Consider the following 17500-nt stretch of genomic DNA (forward strand, 5'->3'; position numbering starts at 1 on the left):
GGCAAGATAACAGACCGGAGATTGTCTCTCCCTGCCTGGCAACGTGTTAAAGCACACTATATGAGGGTTAGTTCACAACACAAAATCACAGAAATATTAGGTGTAAACATAACCCGCAATGTGTAAGACGCGTACATGAGTCCCACACGAATAGCAATATTTAGAAAAGAAATATTCCCTTTCAAGGAAAAAACGAAGTTCTCTGGCGCACTTTTTAAGAATGACCTCTAGAGGAATATTGAATGAACAACTGCTCTCCCAGGCTCCCAGAAGTCTGTCTTTTCATCTGGATAAAAGCCTGGTGTCTTCCACCATGCTAGAGCTCAGAATAAGAAGAAGGCTCCTTACTTTACAGGCTCCCAGGTTTCACGTTCAAAGCCCCTGTTAATTGACTGTGCGATGGAGGACTCCATCAGATCAACATATCTAACCACCAGAGGAGCATACAGGTCCTGTAGGTGTTTGTGGAACTTTCCATTGCACAGATGATCTGTTGATTAGAGAGAGACGGAGAACATTGACGTCAATGTACAATGGTGGTACAACACAAAGTGGTTTGAGTGTGCACAGGGCAGTGTTGAGTTCGTCGTCTAAAACTATGACGAAAAATGTTCGTCGACTACTTTTTTTCACTGACGAAAACTAGATAAAAACTAATACAAACTAAGCTATGATGACTAAAACTATAAGACTAAATATATTGACAATTTCGTCAACAAATAAAAACTACACTAAAATGAGAGTCTAGTGGAGAAGAGATCCAGTAGAACTAAAAGACAAGTAATTTATTGTTTGGCTGCGCTCGGGTGTTGCGCCCTGAAAATAGCCGATCTACAAGCTCACAACGCGTCGCAGCGCGACGCGTTGTGAGCTTGTAGATCGGCTATTTTCAGCATGCAACCAAGTGTAAAATCAACCATTACGACACCATCAAGGCACCGCCAAAATACATTTTAGTCGACTAAATCAACTGTAGATTTAGTCGACTATAATCATATGATATAGTCAACTAAAACTACACTAAAAGTAAAACATTTCAGATGACTAAAATATGACTAAAACTAAATGGAATTTATCGAAAAAAGACTGTGACTAAAACTGAATAAAAAATGTGCTGTGCAGGGCAGGGCGTGCACCAGCGAGAGCTCACAGTCAGTCCGAAGGAAGTCGTTGAGTAGCTGGAAAAGGGGGAAGCTGTCCCAGCTCTCTGGAGACTGGATCTCCAGGGCCGCGTCCATCTCGACGGCATAGAGGGCCAGGAAGTTTTCGGCGTGCTCCACCATGAGGTCTGTCCACCATGCGAACGCCTAGAGAGACAACGGAGGAAGCAGAGGTGAGAACAGGGGCCCCCAGCCAGGACAGTATGGCACAAAACACATGGCAGGTATAGTATAGTGTACGGTAGGTTGGAGGGAGCTCAAATCAACTGGAGCTCATTAGATTTGAAAAGGAAAGGCCAGTGAATTCCTGGAGTCAAATAAGGATTTTGCCATTGCCCTACTACGCCAGTTCAATATGTATTAGTTGTCCTCTGGGTTCTGGCTTTGTCAGAAATGTATTCGTGTCTACAAATATTGAGTGAACTGCCAGTGGCCATATAAGAATTCATGAAGAGAGGTACTTCCTTCCAAGGGCATGAAATGCAAGGAATACAATTTGTAGGCCAGACGTGTGTGTGTGTGCGTGGGTGAGTGGGTGCATGTGTGGGTGCGTGCGTGCGTGTCATTGTGTCACGTAGCAACTACGCTCTCTGCGAAAGCTGAGTTTGATTCAATCCACAGCTCTTATTGATTAGAACTTTCAAAGTACATGGTTATTTATCATCACTTGCAAATCCATATCTGTACATAAAGTAAAAAAAAAATCATACAGTAGAGTTGAGAATGTGTGCCTTGTTTTATTCATGACAATATCAATAGAGGGAGTAATGCTTTTCTCATGCAAATGTGGAACTCCCAGCATGCTTTGCTTTCAAGCTTGGAGATGAGGTTCCACCGTTCACATCAGTGACACACCCATCCACACATTCACTTGATGTGAATGTGACTCATGCAGTATGCCGTCTTAAGCCAGACTTATACTTAGTTGTGCGTCGGTGTCGCGCACCAAAAATATCAATCTAAAAGCTCACAACTGCTATTTCCAGTGCGTGACACAGACCTCAACAAAATATAATCAAGCCTATAGGCACACCAAAGACTGCAGCACACACAGCATCTCTAGTGTTCTCCTATGGCAGATCCAATTAGTTGTTAACGACGTTCAGATAAATATTTTTGGTGGTGTACTGTAGCTCCGTGCAGCTGAGCGGGCTGCTCGGATGGCAGTCTTGGCTTGATTCATTTTTCATTTAAAAACTGTCATGTTGCCAAATTTCAGAGGGGAAACACGGAGACACTTATGCCTAATTTATACTTTGTTGCGTGACAGTGCTGCATGCTGAAAATAGCCGATCTACAAGCTGACAAACAAGGCGCGCAACAAATTATAAATCAAGCCATAATCTTTTCCCATTACCGCTGAGTTGCATGCTCTTGTTTCCGTTGCAGTTTCATCCATTATTTGCCTTTATCATCTAGAATGGTAGTGGGAACCAGACTTACTTGACTACTTACCTGCCTCCTCACACACACACACACACGCACATGGCACACGCACACGCACACACACACACACACACACACACACACACACACACACACACACACACACACACACACAGTGCCTGACAATGCTACAGCGCTGAAGAGCAACAGGCAGAAAATAAAGCTCCTCTCTCCATCACATTCAAGGAGAGATTGTGTGGGTTTTGGGGACAGGGTGGATAAACGGGTTGGGGGGGGGGGGGGGGGGGGTTTGGGGTGGTTAGGTGGGGAGATTTCAACAGGCGAGGATTGGTCACATGAACAAAGGCAGACAGGCAGAGGGCTCGTTCGGCCCTGAGGCGGCTGTTAAGGGGCACAGACAAGGTCCTGGCTGTGTACAGCACGCCCGCTGCTCAGCCAGACAGGCCACGGTGCTGTGCCAAGGCAGCGGTTTCAAGGGAAACAGTCCTGAAGTAGTTAGTGGTGGAAAAAGTACTCAAATTCTTTACTTAAGTAAAAGTACCAATACTGCAATATAAAAATACTCTGTTACAAGTAAAAGTCCAGAATAAAAAATGTACTCGAGTAAAAGTACAAAAGTATTGGCATCAAAATGTACTTAAAGTATCAAAAGTAAAAGTACTAAATATTTGAAAATAGCCGATCTACAAGCTCACAACGCGTCGCGCTGCGACGCGTTGTGAGCTTGTAGATCTGCTATTTTCAAATAGCCTAGGTATAAAACAGGGCTAAAGTGGTTAATGTATGTTTTATAATATCATAATTTATATCTGCAAAGTAACTAGTAACTGAAGTTTTCAAATAATTGTAGTGGAGTAAAAGTACAATATTTGCCTCCGAGATGTAGTGGAGTAGAAGTAAAAGTATTGGAAATTGGAAATACTCAAGTAAAGTACAAATACCTCAAAATTGTACTTAAGTACAGTACTTAAGTAAATATACTTAGTTACTTTCCACCACTGTAGTTAGCTGATGCTTCGGTGAGGGAGGGGGCCATGGCACCCTCCACCGCACATGCACAAACCATTATGGGGTTGGGTGAGACTCTCATTCAGCTTTCACTACATAGACATACCTGCTCTTTCCCCTGCTTGGACAGTCACCAATATGAACGGTGGGGGACACAGGGAGACGCAGACAACAGTAATGTATCTTTGAGGCATGTCTTTCATGGGGCTTTTGTAAAACTGAGGCGAGAGGAAGCGTAGTGATGGAAGAGAAGCTGGGAAATAATGCCGTAACGAGCGTGGACTGTGAACTCAAACATTGGATGGAGGATTAAAAAGAGATGCTTATGGTGAATTCAACCTCGAGGATCACATGAAGCATACTTCGGGGGAAAGACTATCGGTTCAGCATGCTCGGAGAGACAGATTTATTTTTGTTTTCAACTTTTTTTTTTCATGGTCCCATGAACATGCTATATGAACACAATGTGTTTATGCAAGCTCCAATGCTTTACATTTTCATCTCACTCATTCCTCTCACATCTACGCCCCAAAAGGCCACCCACCCCTATCTACTGCTTTGTTCCTGCCTGGAAGGTGCCTCTAGCCTTATTGACGCACATGCCATACAGGGGGAATTGTGATGGGGACTGAAGAGAAAGAGAAATAATGATACTGTACCGATTGATCTCCAGAACTTGTGACTGCCGCCTGTCAAGCATATTCAGAGAGATACAATAAATCTGCTTTAACTCTACGACTCTGCATTGGATCACCCTTATACATCTATACATGCTCTTCATGCTTCTCTATCAATCTATGTTTTGCACTGTAGTATCAACGTAATGTAGCCAGAAAGCCATTTTGTGGCTTTTTCTCTGGTACACAAAGGATCATCGTGGAGGAATGTAATAATCTTATTAATTAACCCATTCAATCCGGGAACACATCTGTGTCATTTTAAGATTTTCAGAGTGCCACGCTATGAGCTTATAGATCTGTTATTTTTTGAAAAATCATGGACATTTGTGCAAATGGCTGAATATGTATTTTTTACCTTTTTTAAAGCTAACATTTGTAACTCAAATCTTTGTCCCTGGAACAACATATTTTACAAATGTTCGCTTTAAAAAATACATATTCAAAGCTTTACACACTTTTTCACGATTTTTCAAAAATAGCAGATCTACAAGCTCATATCTTGAGAAATCTTAAAATGACGCAGATGCTTCCCGGTCTCAATGGATTATAGTATTCTATATTTTACAAAACCAGGGCTACGTAAAGAGCATGCAGTAGTTATGAGTAGTAACCTAGTTTGGTATTACCGCTGTACCTACTGCGCGCCAACTTCAATGGAATATTTACCATTTTCCCAAAGGCACCGAGTGGTTTATGTAACATTGCACCACTGAGCCATGAATTATGAATCAGAGGAGGGAACAGCACACACTGTATCACTTCTCTCATATTTACAGTCTCTCCTCAAAGATTGTACTCTGATATCACGCTGCCATGGACTGCGCAGTGACTGCGCAACTCCAATTAAGCCTTCTTAAAATGTAATCTTACGTCTAAAAGGGGGGGCCCTCTCTTCTGTTACCCATGCACGAAAGCAGCTTTAATTATAGACATCTGAAAATAACGCTAACGGCTAATTTATAGTTCGTCGCGTGGCAGCGGCGGCTCGGCCCGCGAAATAACCGACAATCTGAACGATTTCACGTTTCGAAGATCGGTTATTTCACAGCGAGCCACACTGTCGTGCGACAAAGTATAAATGAGACCATAATCTCCATATATACTGCTGGGCAGGCGGAGACAGTGGTGGAAAAAGTACTCAAATTCTTTACTTAAGTAAAAGTACCAATACTGCAATATAAAAATACTCTGTTACAAGTAAAAGTCTAGAATTCAAAATTTACTTGAGTAAAAGTACAAAAGTATTGGCATCAAAATGTACTTCGAGTACCAAAAGTAAAAGTACTAAATATTTGAAAATAGCCGATCTACAAGCTCACAACGCGTCGCGATGCGACGCGTTGTGAGCTTGTAGATCTGCTATTTTCAAATAGCCTAGGTATAAAATAGGGTTAAAGTGGTTAATGTATGTTTCATTATATCATAGTTTATATCTGAATAGTAACTAGTAACTAAAGTTTTCAAATAATTGTAGTGGAGTAAAAAGTACAATATTTGCCTCTGAGATGTAGTGGAGTAGAAGTAAAAGTACTGAAAATTGGAAATACTCAAGTAAAGTACAAATACCTCAAAATTGTACTTAAGTACAGTACTTAAGTAAATGTACTTAGTTACTTTCCACCACTGGGCGGAGATAAGGAGAGAGAGAGAGAGAGAGAGAGAGAGAGAAAGAGAGACTGTTCTGAGGGGGAGGAGAGGTGGAAAAGCTTCCCACTCACCTCCGCATGGTGCTCCTGGTTCTGCTGGAGGACTTCTATGACTAACTCCGCCAGGCGAATTGTTTCCTCCAGCTTTTTGGCAGGCGTGACTAATCGGCCTGCGTTCTCTACAGCAAAGGGATGAAGGTGGGCGGGGGGGGAACGTGTGGTTAGTCGAGCACAGAAAGGCACGCCGTGGAGATTGTATTTGTATTTCTCGTGCGCTATTCATAAGACTATTTAATCTCTATATGATTTATTTATAGATAGAACTGAGTGTTAACCACTTTCACCCCAGGTGTACCTATCGTGGGCATGTCGCATGTCGACAGGCGAAAATGTTCCAAATGTATATATTTTTAATAAAACAAAATGTTTCCCTATTTGCACAGAATGTTCCACCTGTTATGACATGCCCAGAATAGAGATGCTACAGCTAGGGCTCGTGTGATTGCCACAAGCAAAATGCTTTTAGTTTTGGGCATTTTGGGTCGCAAGCAACAGTGAGACAACAGCGAATTTTCCGGAGTGGGACGATGACACACTTGTGCTGGCAGATACACCAGGCACAAGAAGAGTGTGACTCTGTGAGACATCCAGGATCATGCAGCTATAGTGAGTGCAGAGAATAAACCAAATAAATGAGGGTCTGATTCATGGCATGGCCCCAAACCATCCAATGCTATCTCAGCAAACATACACTGTAACAATAATCTGCTGTTATCCAACCACTAGATAAGCTTTACAAGTCGTTTTGCGCTTCAATTAGATGTTGCACTGTTTGAGAAGGTACAGCGCTTCATTGTGGTGACTCTTATTGGTAGTATCTTACTGTGGTAAAACGGACATTAAAATACAAGGCTCATCTTTTGAATTAATTTAAAAGAAAAAGCTCAAATGGCTTAGTGAAGTAAATGCTTGGTTTGTTATTTTTGCCTTGATGGGTTATTACTGCAGCTAACAAACCAGTAGTAGTAGTACCAGAAGTAGCTTCTAATTGTAAATAACTACATCGCTCTCATACGTATATGTGACGGTTCCGTAGACTATTCTTACAGTGTAAAAAACAGTTGTGCTAGCCATGCAAAATGCACCAATAGCTGTTTCTGCCCTCCTTAAAACTGGCAGAAATATTGGTGAAACTATCTTATAATAATATATTTGCTTAAACCCATATGTGCTGACAAAATGGATTTATAGACAGGTGAATGTGGTGAAATGAGGTTACCTAAACATTACACCATATGTGGAATGATATCTGAACATGTACAGTAACTGAATGACTGACACAAATCTGAAATCAAAAGCACATAGATAAGATACATGAATTCAAACAACCTTATACTGTAGGTGAATAGCTGCAATAGCTGAGTATTGCAATTCTACTATGTTTTGCTAGTTTTCTCAGATGGTCAGTCGGTAGCAAAGATTTGACTATTCCCTCGCCCAATGGTTCTCAAAGTGGGGTCCATGGACTCTCTGGGTTCCAAATGGACCCTTACATGTCTGTAAGTCTGAGAGTGTACAAATGGAACCGAATGGCCTTTATGGGCCCATTTGGTTCCATTTGTACACTCTCAAAGTTGTGCGCTCACAAAACATTCGAGAACCACTGGCCTAAATAACCATCTACTGTGAGGTTGTTGATATTACTTACTTTGAGAAACCCTGAACTACAGTACATCTCATATATTTAACTTCAGATAACACTCTCTATATAGTTTATGCTTGTCTCTGCAGGGAGACCAGGCAGTAAAGAACTTGGGTACATTTAAAAGAGTCAATGTAGTTGGATGATATAAATCTATATTACCTCAATCATACTATTGTGCCATTGCCTACAGATTCTGAGTGTTAATTTAACTCAGAATTTAACTTTAAATCTATGTAGTAATGGAAACAGGTGTGTTGTCTCTGCCATGCTATAATGTAAGGCAGCACATACAGTAGGAGCACCATTTGAAGTATCTACTGTATAATGGAAACTAAGACAAGAGGTTGCGTTTGATTATCATTTAGTTCAATTGCAAAATGTGAGGAATCTGAGAGGACAAGTGTATTAAATGTAACTTGATGATATATGGTATTAATAATCAAAACTACTCCCATACATTCCTGTGCCAAAAAGTGGGACCTTTGCATTGTGCTAATGATGATAGTAAACTGTTCTATATCTTGTGGGTAGACAAGTCTGTTTTGTTTCACTTCAACACATAGCAAAGCTATAATGTATGGGTTTTGTACGAGACTGTATTGCTTTACATTCTTTCTTGCAAACTAGCAAGGAGATTACTGATAAATATCTATGAATTGAAGAATGGACTTGATATGTCTTATTAAGTAAAGATTTCCAAGGGAAAACTAGCCTGCCTTGAATCACTACTGGATAAAGTAATACAATCTCCACAAAATGTTAGTGTAAATAAACAAACTTCTTATTTCAAAACATGCGTGGCCATTTGCAAACACATTATGTGGAAATACATAATTGTATTTTCACATACTTCTGTGTACTGGTGTATAGTTCTGTGTATAGTTGTGTGTGTGTGTGTGTGTGTGTGTGTGTGTGTGTGTGTGGGTGTGGGTGTGGGTGTGGGTGTGGGTGTGGGTGTGTGTGTGTGTGTGTGTGTGTGTGTGTGTGTGTGTGTGTGTGTGTGTGTGTGTGTGTGTGTGTGTGTGTGTGTGTGCGCGAGCGAGCGAGCGCTGCGCCTAAGCCACAAGTTAAACATGGGTTCACCTGGATCCTTATTCTGATCCTTTTGACCTTGTTTCTCAACTTCAGCGACAAAAAGAGAAGAGGAGAGATGAAGAGGAGATATTTAGTGTGTAATCTAAGGTTAATTTCACGTTAAAGCTCAATGGTGTTATTCATCGCCATGTGGCCCTTTGAGACCGTCTGCCGGCAACCTTTCAGCTCCAGGGAGTGTGGTTTCTAGGCAACAGACAAACATCACAAACACACAGTCAGAACAGAGACACTGAAACACGTCCCCCTGTGGAGAGTTTGGAAAGTAAAATGTGACAACAGGATGTTTGTCAACAGACAGACAGACACAGGTACAAAAACACAGTTAGAAACAACACGGAACAGCTGTAAGGGTCAAAGACAGGACACACTGGTGGTGACTGGAGTTGAACAGAACTGAAGTTACAACACAGGAACTGTTTCATGTTTGTTGTTTTTGGTCCATTTTAAACCCCCAACCCCGCCCCCCAGTCCTACAGCAACTCTGCCAACAAGTCACACTTTGCTGTTCTCTGGTGTCACAGTGCAAAAAAAAAGCCTACCTGTATCGCACTGCACACCTCTGATACATGATCACATCAGATGACCGGAGAAGATAACACAGAAGCAAAGTAAAAATGCATTCAAGTCAAAGGGATGCGTGTCCAACCAAAAGAAAGAAAGCTTAAAGACCAGACCGCTCATTCATGTCCATCGCAGAGGGTACCGAAAGGGCTTATTTATGCTTCGTTGTGCGACTTCATCACTCAGCGAAATAACAACGTCTTTTTCAGAGGACGACACAGTCGTACGACAAAGCATGAAATGAGGCTTAACTGTCCCAGACTGGCTACAGTCCAGCGTCTGCATCTGTTGCTAAGGCCTCTCTCGACCGATGCATTCTCTCCCCATTCGCTCGCACAGACATTAGGCACAGATAAAAAGAAAGCGTGGCAGGTGCAACGTCTCGGAGGAAAAGCAAAAAGCGGGAGAGGGTGGGATGAGGCGATGCTGCAGCTGGAATGAAAGATGAAACAAGGCTACGCAGGGGGATGATGGAGGTACTCACGGATGGTTAAATCCATCACTTGTGACGCCAAGCAGTAGACAGGGTGCTCAAACATTTCTCTCTTTTTCCCTATAAAAGAGGATCGGGGCATGCAAAGAGGCTGGGATCAGAGGTTAGGGGAAAGCTAGAGGTCAGAAGCTGATGGGAAGAGGGGGTGTCCATGGTGAATACTACATTGGGGGCGGGCCAGGACGGCCCCAACAGACAAAGTCACATGCTGGTTGCTATGGTTTATCCTCCACCAGGAGTATCACAGGGAGGGGCGCGGGGGTTAATTCACATGGTATACAAGATAGTAAGGGTTGCACACCTTAGTATCTTTGGCACCCTGAGGGGTTTCTTTCAAGGCATAAACTCTTAACAATATAGTAGATGTACTGTACAGTACCGTGCAAATATGCACAGTGCAATTCAATGCATTTTCATGACAAAAAATATGTATACCAGGACCAGTACACAAGTCATCGTTTCGTTAACATTATTGTTAATGAGCAGTTCATGCCAATAAAGAAAGACCCTGTCGTTATGTGTTAAAAAGCACATGCGGGGGGACCATGGTTCCCAGCATTCCATTGTAAGCATCTTAAAAGCCACTTATCACATTAAAAGTGGTAAGAGTGATACAGTAGTTGTGGCAAGCAACTGTAGAGGAGAAGAGAGAGGAGAGGAGAGGAGAGGAGGAGAGGAGTCTTCAGCAAGAGGATAAGGCAGAGAGGACAGGGAGAGAGCGGGTACTTCAAGGAGGGGCGAGTAAAGACAGGGTCAGCTGGTGGAATCAGACAAGAGAAGTGCTGAGGGTGGGGCGTGGGGTGGGCGGGGGAGGGGTTGCATCATTGCTGGTAGTCAGAGAGGATGTTTAGTTTAACATCTGGGCAAATGTATACTTTGTCGCTCGACGAACATCGAGTGACAAAGTATAAATGAGGCTTAACAGTCCAAACCAGAGGATATAGACGCCACACAGTTTGACTACATATCGGAGGCACTATGAGAGAACCAGCACATTAACAGATTTTCAGGGCTTTGGATTTGAATGCATTTTTACTCACACACCTCTACACAAAAGCCAACTTGACCTACAGAACACCCACAGAGCTAAAGAAGGCCTGAAACAAAGGAGAGAGTTATTGGACTGAGACACAACACAGTGACTGACAGCTTGTCACAAATCATTTGGAATATGGACGGAGATATACTTTGTATACCAGAACTATGTCACCATACTGTAATGAGGTTTACATTGCTCTTTAAATCATCCTCCGTACTGTGCTTTGTGTCATATGTTGTCAGAATCAGCTTTGTTTGTGTTCCTTTATGTGCTAAAGGAGTGACTTTGAGAGCTGTTTCATCATGCAATGGAAGTCAATGAGACGGCATTTCAACAGCACAACGGAGCAATGTATCTCATCCATTGAACTAGTTAGTTCAGGTACGTATACAACCCAAACCTCTACCAAAGTGTCCTATTGCTTTAAATAACTCTATATTCTGCTAGTAATCATTGCTGTAGAGCGTTTGTACAGTAACAGGGCTCCTCCCACCTCTCCAGCTCATTAGCAAACAGAACATTCATTTTCAGGTCAGGATACCAATTTTATCCAATCAGGAGACACAGATCATACAGGATACCGGAAACTGGAAGTGATGAAACCAAAAAACAGAGCACTATAACATTTAAGCTGATAAAGTTCTCTCTCCTGATTGAATACAATTGGTATCCCGAACAAAAAAATCTATGTTCTAGTTACTAAAGAGCTGGATAGACAGAGAGACCCCTGTTACTGAACAAAAACATTATAGCAGTGATTGCTATCGGCATATAGAGCTTTAACGTTTTAAGAAACACATTCTTTACACCAAAATATAAGTTAGGAGTAGCAACAAATTATTTCAGGAGTTATGTACTTAATTCATTTGCTTTTAACACATTGACTGCCATGGACGTAATATTACGTCATCTCAAATCCAACGCTTGAGCGCCAATGACGTAATATTACGTCATTGGGTGTTTTTAGTGATCACGCTAGAGGGCGCTCTTCGCCAACGTATGAACGATGCCTTGACTTTGAGAGAAAGGATACACCCGGAAATGACGTCATCTAAAACATTTTCACCCTGTTCACTACAATGATAATACATTTATCTCATTTATGATTTCTTTTCCCAGATTGCGTTTTTGGTGAAAACGAGCGATATTCAACTGTCGGTAACTATAGAACGGACGATCACGGTTACAATGTTTTTTTTACCGGTGGAAAGAAGAGAGACTCGTCTTTCTACCGAGACATCGTTTGTTTACATCCTCGTTGTAAAATAATTCTGAGGATCGTCAAAAATAAGGTGGCAGTGGTGGATGAATTAATTAATTAATTAATACCTGGCAATGAATGTGTTAAGACAGAATTCATGAGAATGTCCCTCACAATGTTTGATCCCATACAGTCCATACTGTATATAATCACAGGATTATTCAAACATCAAATATGATGATGTCAAACTCTAATCCCATGATAAAACCATGAGCAGCAGCTCTATACTTTTGTATTGCTTATGAAGAAACGTTATTGACCAGCGGACTCATTATTATCAGGGGGAAAACAATAGATCACACAGCAGTGTGACCGTGACCGCTGATGGTGTCTTTGTGATATATGGCTAATGTTACCTTCGATTTGAGCATATTCTGTGATCCGCTCGTAGTTGAGCTGCGCCGCCTGTTCCAAACTTTTGCGGATGACTCCTTTCACTTCTTCTTGTGGAACTGGAGTCACAATGTCCTTCATCAAGACCTGAAGAGCATATCAGATGGGAATTATACCATGTCTTTCCATTATACTACAGTTGAGCATTACAAAAGGCTTTTTACATTTTATTTATAATAATCTACAAACCCGCTCCAGCAAGGATAAAGTGGCCTTCAATGCACCCTCTGGCCGACCGAAGGGGAAACAGTATCTAAAAAAAAAAGAAAAACAGAATGAATAAATAATAGCGAACAGTAATAGACAAAACATCTTAAGATTTAAAGCGACAATCAGTGATGGACAAAGTACTGAACCCAAATACTGGAGTCAAAGTACAGATACTGTTGGTCGAATATTACTTCACTACAAGTTTCCCAGTCAAATTACTTGCTTTCAAAAATACTTAAATAATCAAAAGTATATCTTTGTACATAAATATCTTTTTGATATCAATGCATTGCTTTATTTCAAAAAGGAAATTCAAAGATTTTCTAGAAAAAAACAAAACAATAATTAAATATAATGAAAATAGAAGATCTACTCGTTGTGAGCTTGTAGATCGGCTATTTTCACCATAATTGAAATAGGGCTTTACGTGGTTCATTTACATAATTAACTTTTTCCCTTTCTAGTAATGTAGTGGAGTCATAAGCATCCAAAAATACATAAAGTTCAGATAGTCAAAACATTTACTTAAGTACAGTATCAAGTAAATGCACGTGGTTACTGTCCAGCACTGAGTTAGATGTATCTGGCAGTCAGTCACCTGAAATGTACAATCTGGTTTTCCAATATCACTCGCAACCGCTCTTTGATTTCTTCAAAGCGTTCTTTCTCGTCCACTTTCACTGTGCTCAATCCATCCGGCCTGAGAAGTACACAAACGCGTACGCACACACCACACACACACACACACACACACACACACACACACACACACACACACACACGCGCGTGCGCACACACGCACACACGCACACACGCACACACGCACACGCACACGCACACGCACACGCACACACACACAAAAACAAATAAATCAACCAATTATCCGATGAACGTCTGCATTTACTCTGTTTGTTCTACCTCTCCAACAGGAGCAACGATAAGGAACACAATACCACACAATAAAATCCAGAGTGTTCATTTAATTTAACAAAGTTAAGATTGTCCTGCTATTCTCACCTCTTAGGCTCCTGGAAGAGTGGAATTTTGGTTTTCCTTCTCTTTCTAAACTTGAATTTGCTTGCCCGTTTAGAGGCAGTGCCAGGATCTGGGCTTTGGGAGCTCTCTAGGGACCATGGGCCCTCGCTCCCCACCGGGGGACCCCAGTAATTGCTGCCCTCTCTGACTTTAAGGGACGCATGCGAGGATGAATAATATGGATATTATGAGACTATGGCAACAAATAACAGAGGAGAAGAGAGAGGAAAGAAAAAATGATAGAAACAAGGACACAAATAATTGATTAACAACATAAGACATAACACAAAAAAAAGATCATCATAATTAACAGAAAATGTAGAGAAAATAACAGAAAATATGGCAAAATATAACACAAATGAAAAATAATATAAAGACACACGATGTCTCGATGCTTTTGGTCTTGTTTGCTTTCTTCATCTTGACCTGATAGTTAATATTCAGTTGATATTAATATAACACCTAATATAATTTAATTGATGTTAGTGTTAGTGGACAGTTGGAGTCAGGTGGCCAACCCATTGATACCTGGAACGCTTCTGTGTCACTTTAGATGCCTTTGGCTATTCAAAAATAGCAGATATACAAGCTCATAGCGCGGCACCGAGTGCCGCGCTACGAGCTTGTAGATCTGCTATTTTTGAAAAATCGTGAAAAAATATTTTTTATATTTTTTTCAAAAAACTGTTAGGATTTAGATTTTTTTAAAGAATCGCCACAGGTCTTAATGGGTTAATACTGTATGAAATGTCAAATAAACAACATTGAACATTCTCTTATGAAAAGCACACTATATAATCTCTCAAAATGGCATCAGTCCACACCTGTTCCCATGCACATGGGAGGCACAGAAAGCAAAGCTGTAGTGGAGGAGGGTGGGGTCAATCATCGCCCCGTTGTCTGCCCGTTCCAGCAGGTCACGCAGGTAACACAAATGTCTGTGACATCCCCGGACCCCGTTCCTGGCACAGTACTCGTCCAAGACGAACACCTGACCCGGGCTGAACCATCCCTGCATTGCACACACAAAAGAAAGAAGAAAAAAACGAACGAGAGACATTTGTCTTTCATCTTTGTCCACAACTATAAGCCTAATTTATGCATTGTCGTATGATGGTGTTGCTTGGCAAAAATATCTGATATAATAGCTCACAGCAACGCTGTCTCACAAAAAAAACTAATAATTTGACTTTTTGGGACAATTTTGACCAAACGTCAACATGTCACGTGAGGGGGGGGGGGGGGGGGCAAAAAAGTCACAGTATGACTTTCGGGGACTATACTGTATGATTCACGATTCTGTGCCTATTGTGACACTGTAACTCGGACGGCGCTGAGTGGGCTCAAAGCGGACTTCGCAGCACTCGGCACGGCGACTCGCTCGCTTTAGCTCGCTCGGGGTGCCTCCCGTGGCTCAAGTCCACTTGAGACGGCACGCTTCCGACAGTTTTTTGGTCGGATTGTTAAAAACACTGAGAACTGGACATCCACGTTGCTGTAATGCGGAAGTCCCGAAAAGTCAACATGTGCCTTTTTTTGTCCCCCTTCCCGTCACATGTTGACGTTTGGTCACAAAGTCACAATATGCCTTTTGGGAAGTGAGACAATGTCGGGAGGTGGCTCTGTATCAATAGTATCGATAGTCAGTCACTCATATTTGTCTGTTTCTGGAGAAAATTGTATTAATTCGACGACGGTAACATTAGCGTTTTCTTGCCACCAGTTGATGCTTCATATCCATTATGAGTAAAACCGCCGTGCTCATTTGTTTATTTTTGGAACACGATATTAAACACCTCTATGGGAATTCAGAATGGGGGAGGAAAAAAAAACGTGACCCAGATAGGTTGCGCAAATTAATGGCTAAAGGGCACTTACCAAGCAACAGAAGGTGTCATTGAGCCTGTGGTCCAAAGTGAGATGCTGTGTCATCTCAAACAGCGACGCGTGGTCAAAGCTACAGGGGTTAGCGGAGATAAACTCATCCATTCCATGTTTCTGAGCTCTGTCTGCATCTATCCGGCCAACGGCACACAGGGGGGAAAAGGACACGATTCAGAGCAGAGGTCATCACCGAGGAGCAGGCCAACAGCCCGTCTCTAGACTTCATCACGGCACAAACACACTAGGGAATCTCTGTCTACTTCTAGGGCAAATTATAAACACTTACAGCTTACATTGTCAACTTGCATTGTGTTAGACAGAGTAAATTGAGTTGTGATGTGTTGATGTGAAAAACAAGATTCTGTGGCTAAGCTCAGTGAGGCGGGTGCATTGTAATATACAGTATGTTCATGCATGCATCTTTTTCGCTAACTGTGTCACAGCCCCTGCTACTTTACAGGGGGATATACAGTACATCTGTATGGATCCAAGACCACATTTGAAAGAGTGCTGTTAGATTGAATTAGATGCTTATGTTTTCAATAGATTCTGCCATTCGCGATTGGTGAATGTCACTCAGTCAGTTCCTGACAAATGTTGGGACGTGTGCTGAAAAAAAAAACCAAAACAAAAAAAGACAAATAGGAGAAAAGAGTTGCTCTTGGATTACTGAGAGCACATTGTTTTGTTATACATGAACGCGTGACCAGAGAAGTGATTGTACAAGGGCTCTTCTTATCAATCCAAAGTTTTTTTCCCCAATTCTGGGTCCTCTCAAATTATTCATTAAGATTTGTATTTCATTACAAAATATGTATGTATATATAATATAATATAATATATACACACACATATTTATTTATATATCTTTTTTTGTGGAACTTATGATGTGAAAATAATGCGATAATGTGAAACTTGATGAACCTCAATAATAGTTGTTTAGAAATCAAGAAAAAACATAAATTATAAATATGTTAGGTCGGTTATGAAAACAATGGCAGAGTAGTCTACTCTCCTCTGGTGTAGTAGAAGGAGGGAGAAAAAGAAGAAAAACCACAGAATTGCTAACGCGTTAAGAATTCCTCATTCCTGATGCTACCCTACACTAAATAATGGATACCGTCAGAGACTGAACGGTTTTGTGTACTGTACGGGGCGACTCAAATTAGATCAATAGAAATGCAGCCATGTCCTCGGCCTGAGTGACAGGTGTCACGCCCGAGTGACATTGAGATGAGTGACAGTGATGTTAGGGGTGGTGTGGGAGGAGAGTGGGGTGGGGGTGGTGGGGTGGTGGGGTGGGGTGCGGGGGGGTGGGGTGCGGGGGGGGGGGGGGTGCGGGGGGGGGGGGGGGGTGCGTCGCACAGCCTCCAGGTTACTGAAAGGGAAAGTGTGCTCCCTCTGAAACACTCATTAATTGATACTAATGTAAGTATTGCACTTTTTTCGTCTACTCAGAAAAGAACAGGCGTAAGAGAACATTCAGGTGCATATTGGGGATTGCTATTGGTTGGGCTAAGGGTGGGGGGGTGGGGGGGGGGTCAAGACAGGTAGACACTATATGGGGTCATTGGGGGTGTAATATGTAAGAGAAGGACAGATATGACATGAGATCTAAAAACATCGATTAGAAGCCTGACGGTGAGCGGTCGTGAGCGCACAGCTGGATGAGAGAGAGAGTGGAGGGAACGAGAGGAGATCTGGCGGGTGGGATAGCCATCAAGTAGGGAAATAAGACACCTGTGGGAAAAGTATTGTGAGGAAATGGGCGACCAGAGAGACGAAGATGGACGTACGGGTGACGGTACGAAGTCAGGTGCACACGGCGTGTGTGTGTGTTAAGAGGGCTATGAACAGAGCCAGCAACCGGGGGGAACGTCTAAGGCGTGATTTATACTTGATTGTGCGACAGTGTCGTGTACC

General features: G+C 42.0%; 1 protein-coding gene across 3 annotated transcripts in view; it reads right to left on the reverse strand.

Annotated features, from left to right (window-relative positions):
* cadpsb (Ca2+-dependent activator protein for secretion b) overlaps positions 1-17500 on the reverse strand; it is a gene marked incomplete at both ends in the record, with an annotated part of 105382 nt that overhangs the window by 14064 nt on the left and 73818 nt on the right. For 2 of the 3 annotated variants that reach the window (XM_080423146.1, XM_080423144.1), the window contains 8 exons: positions 349-490; positions 1151-1307; positions 5974-6080; positions 12412-12535; positions 12638-12701; positions 13257-13358; positions 14518-14705; positions 15572-15708. In XM_080423146.1, the coding sequence (XP_080279272.1) occupies positions 349-490; positions 1151-1307; positions 5974-6080; positions 12412-12535; positions 12638-12701; positions 13257-13358; positions 14518-14705; positions 15572-15708 (1021 nt within the window). Of the gene's footprint in view, positions 1-348; positions 491-1150; positions 1308-5973; positions 6081-9746; positions 9816-12411; positions 12536-12637; positions 12702-13256; positions 13359-14517; positions 14706-15571; positions 15709-17500 lie in introns of all 3 variants that reach the window. The other variant, XM_080423145.1, reaches the window with a different exon arrangement.

Source organism: Gymnoscopelus braueri, assembly GCF_963280865.1.
Source record: "Gymnoscopelus braueri genome assembly, chromosome: 3".
NCBI classification, from domain to species: domain Eukaryota; kingdom Metazoa; phylum Chordata; class Actinopteri; order Myctophiformes; family Myctophidae; genus Gymnoscopelus; species Gymnoscopelus braueri.